Source organism: Sesamum indicum, linkage group LG1 (genome assembly GCF_000512975.1).
Source record: "Sesamum indicum cultivar Zhongzhi No. 13 linkage group LG1, S_indicum_v1.0, whole genome shotgun sequence".
NCBI classification, from domain to species: Eukaryota; Viridiplantae; Streptophyta; class Magnoliopsida; order Lamiales; family Pedaliaceae; genus Sesamum; species Sesamum indicum.
In genome coordinates, this window is record NC_026145.1 from 4,047,237 (window position 1) to 4,051,179 (window position 3,943).

Consider the following 3,943-nt stretch of genomic DNA (forward strand, 5'->3'; position numbering starts at 1 on the left):
CATCTTCCTTGCTACTGAATCCAGTTGTGCTTCGGATACTTTGTATGATTAGATTAACATTTCCCTCCATACACTGTAGATCTTTACAAAAAACATAGTGGCAACTGTATTTGTTGCTAGAAATACTTGCGGAATTAATAAATGTATTCATCTACCGCACAAATATACCCTAATTCAAGGCCAAAGAGAGCATATGCATATTCTCTAGCCTTCTCAGCTCTGTTTCCTTCGATGTATCCATCTTCTATAAAATGTATCTTTGGGAGTCTTTTGGCCTTTTGGACTCTCCGGCTAGGGTACTCGCTTTGGTGTCTTCTAGGGTATAATCCTATCCGACTTTCATAGAACCTTCCAAGTTTAACTCCAATTGTCATATGAAGTTTTCCTCATCGAGTTACAGTACAGTTGCTACTATCTTCATGGCTGTAACTAATTCATCTATCAACATCACGATGTTTTGGAAATCGATAATATCAAGGTTAGTTATAGTGCCTTATAGATGCAGGGGCTAGAGAATTGTCCTTGCCAAATGTGTATTTTCAGACACTCTTAATGGATTTTGTCCTAGAATTTCTATTAATCTAGTTGAAATAAAAGATAGGGTAGCATTGGTGTGGAAATTCGTGTTTTCTCTCATTGAATGACCCTATGAGGGATCATTTGAACCTGTATTTCCAGTACTGTAATGCTGGAGTTATTTTATTGTTTTGGACTTTGACTAGATCCACAATCCCAAGTTGGGAAAAGGATTCAACTAACTCCTATAGATCTGATAAATCTACCCTTGATAACTCCATTGTCTTGTGGATTTGATGGATTCAACGATTATATTAGATTAGAAGAGAGTGTTAAATCTAGAACAAGGAAAAACCCACTTGGATTCTGTCAACACTTGGGGATGCACTGTTTACCTGATTTTGTTGGATTAATTAGTTCCCATGAACTCTTCTCTTCAACAACTACTATTCCCTATATATGCACTTTGAGTGTAAGTATGTTGATCATGCCAAGATTATTCTTTTTAGTGTGTGGAGTTGCACTAAGGGTCGTAACTGGAATGTGCACGTTGGCGCTTCTAATTCGTAAACTTTGGAAAACACAACGTTTGTCAAAGTTTGATGTAATAGAATGTTTCCTACAAAGTAACAACAACCTCCTGCCAATCCGATACTCCTACTCAAACATAAAGAAAACAACAAGAGGTTTTCGAGAAAAACTAGGTGAAGGAGGCTATGGTTCTGTTTACAAAGGAAAGCTCCGCAGCGGCCGTGATGTTGTAGTTAAGGTACTCAGCAAACCCAAAGAAAATGGGCAAGATTTCATCAATGAAGTTGCAACCATTGGAAGGATCCACCATGTAAATGTTGTTAACCTCGTAGGATACTGTGCAGAAAGATCCAAACGTGCCCTTGTATATGATTACATGACTAATGGTTCACTTGACAAGTATATCATGAGTCGAGAAAGAACTAATTCGTTAAGCTGGGAGAAGAAGTATGAGATTGCGGTTGGAGTAGCTCGTGGGATTGAGTACATGCATCGAGGTTGTGACATCCAAATCTTGTATTTTGACATCAAGCCTCATAACATACTTCTTGATGATAACTTCACCCCTAAAATCTCTGATTTCGGGCTTGCTAAATTTTACTCCACCGAGAAAGCTACAGTGACTTTAACTGCTGCTCGAGGAACGATAGGCTATGTGGCTCCTGAACTGATCAACAGAAACATTGTTGAAGTATCATATAAGGTAGACGTTTATAGCTTTGGAATGTTGCTGATGGAAATGCTAGGCCTAAAGAGGGATATCGTGGCATATAAAGATGAATCTAGCCGATATTTCCCATATTGGATCTACGACCACTTCAATAAAGGCAAGGACATTGAAACTGGAAATGCTGATGAAATTGGCAATGATGATGTTGATGATGATGAGCATGCAAGGAGAATCACCAAAAATATGACGATTGTTGGACTATGGTGCATGCATATGAGTCCGGTTGATCGCCCGTCTATGAGTGAAGTAGTGAAGATGCTTGAAAATGGAAACGAGAATTTGCAAATTCCTCCTCCGCCTTCTCAATCACCTCAGGTTGCATGGAACGATGATCAAACTTGAGAAACAATGTTGACCGATTCAATTGCGTTACTGGATGATAATGCTTCCAACAATGAACAAAGGTAATTATGGTGGTAGAAAATTAGTCTATCATATGATTTATGGAGTTGAATAATCTCCATTAAAAGGACCAATGATGTCGTATTCGTAACAGTTAGATTAATAAATATTTTATCTGTTGAACATAAAATGTATGCAAATGAATAAACTCAAAGTTTTATTCTTGTGTTTACCAATAACTACTATCATTAGAATAAGCTAATGAAAAATGTTATTAGTAATTTTAACTCATTTTCTTGTTGTTATTTATTTTTAAAATTTTAATATGCAAAGCATGAAACAAAAGTTTCAATTAAAATTATTAAATGTAAATATTTAAATAAGAAAGCAATCCACTTGTTTATATATGAATTCCATATGTTTTTAAACATTAAAAATTAAAATATAGCATTAGGACCAACTTATTAAAAACATTTCAAATTCACTTACATAGTTCCAAAACTAGTTTAAGAAAATTGAAAGTGTCCTATCATATGAATGCAAGATTTTCAAAGTTAATGTTTATGATTGAATAAGGTTTCAATTAATAATTTATTAAAAAACATCAGATGTTTATTGAAAAAATACAGGTTGGACTAATATATATATATATATATATATTTCTTAACAAATTTTAATTTAATTCTAAATAAAAATTGGCTTTTTCCAATAAAAAATGAAAAGTAACATCATTGAGAAAAGTATATAATTTCTTGTAATATTTTGTCGACATGAATTATAGATCTCACTTACAATGATTTTAGTTATAACTTATAAAACCAAAATCATTTAAGTTTAAAATTATAGTACTTAGTTGATGACATATTTGTTCTGGTTTTCTTGAAAAAATAGATTTTGGTGATGTAGATTGTTTCATACACAATAGGATAGTACACAATGTACCAACCAAGTAGTAGGTGCTAAATAGATTGTATGTTGTAATACCCTGTTGCAAACTGTCTTTCTAGAATTCACATCAATAAAACGATATTTTCTTCTAATGTTTACAACACAAACATGGACGAAAGATACCCTATTGATGGAGACAAGAAGCTAAATTAAAGTGGAACATAAAAGGAAATTAAATCCATTCTATAAGTAGCAACAAGAGATCAATGCCATACAACTTAAGTTATTTTATTTTTGTCAGATTAATCCTGGCGTTGAATTGTATCCACAAATTAGTGGTAGGTAAGAGGGTAGAATTGATTTTACACCCCCTAGCATTTATTGCTAGAGTAGAATAAATATCTCCAAATTTCATTGTAAAAAGAACTTTTGAAAGGAAAAAAAGAATTGAAGGGAAAAAGACTAATTTCTAGCATGCGCAAGAGTTTGGTGTGTTTAGATCGCAAGTTTAATTTGTTCCCCATCAAGTTTGGCCCCGTCTATGGGAAAATTGATCTAAGCATTGGAGATGAATACAGTAAAACCTCTATAAATTAATAACCTTGGGACCATGAAATTTTATTAATTTAGAGAGATATTAATTTATCGATAAATTAATATTTTATTAATTAAAAGAGAGATTTTTTAAATTCAATAAATTTAGTACATATGTATTGAAAATAAATGAATTCATATATGTTTTATTGATTATATTCATGCATCAATTAATTTTTTATAACTAATTAAATATATTCATGTATAATATCAATTCATTATTCACAATTAACTATTATATTCATAGACACATGTATCAATTCATTGGAATAACTTAAATATACATGTTTACATTAATTCGTTGCACTTAAATAACTATTATACCCAATTAAATATATTCAT

General features: G+C 32.3%; 1 protein-coding gene across 1 annotated transcript; it reads left to right on the forward strand.

Annotated features, from left to right (window-relative positions):
- LOC105156919 (rust resistance kinase Lr10-like) lies at positions 1,058-2,119 on the forward strand. Its single transcript, XM_011073182.1, has one exon. The coding sequence runs from the start codon at positions 1,058-1,060 to the stop codon at positions 2,117-2,119; it is 1,062 nt and encodes a 353-aa protein (XP_011071484.1).

Excerpts from the sequence above, each read along its gene's own strand:
- LOC105156919 (XM_011073182.1), top strand. The coding sequence starts at position 1,058 with ATGTGCACGTTGGCGCTTCTAATTCGTAAACTTTGGAAAACACAACGT.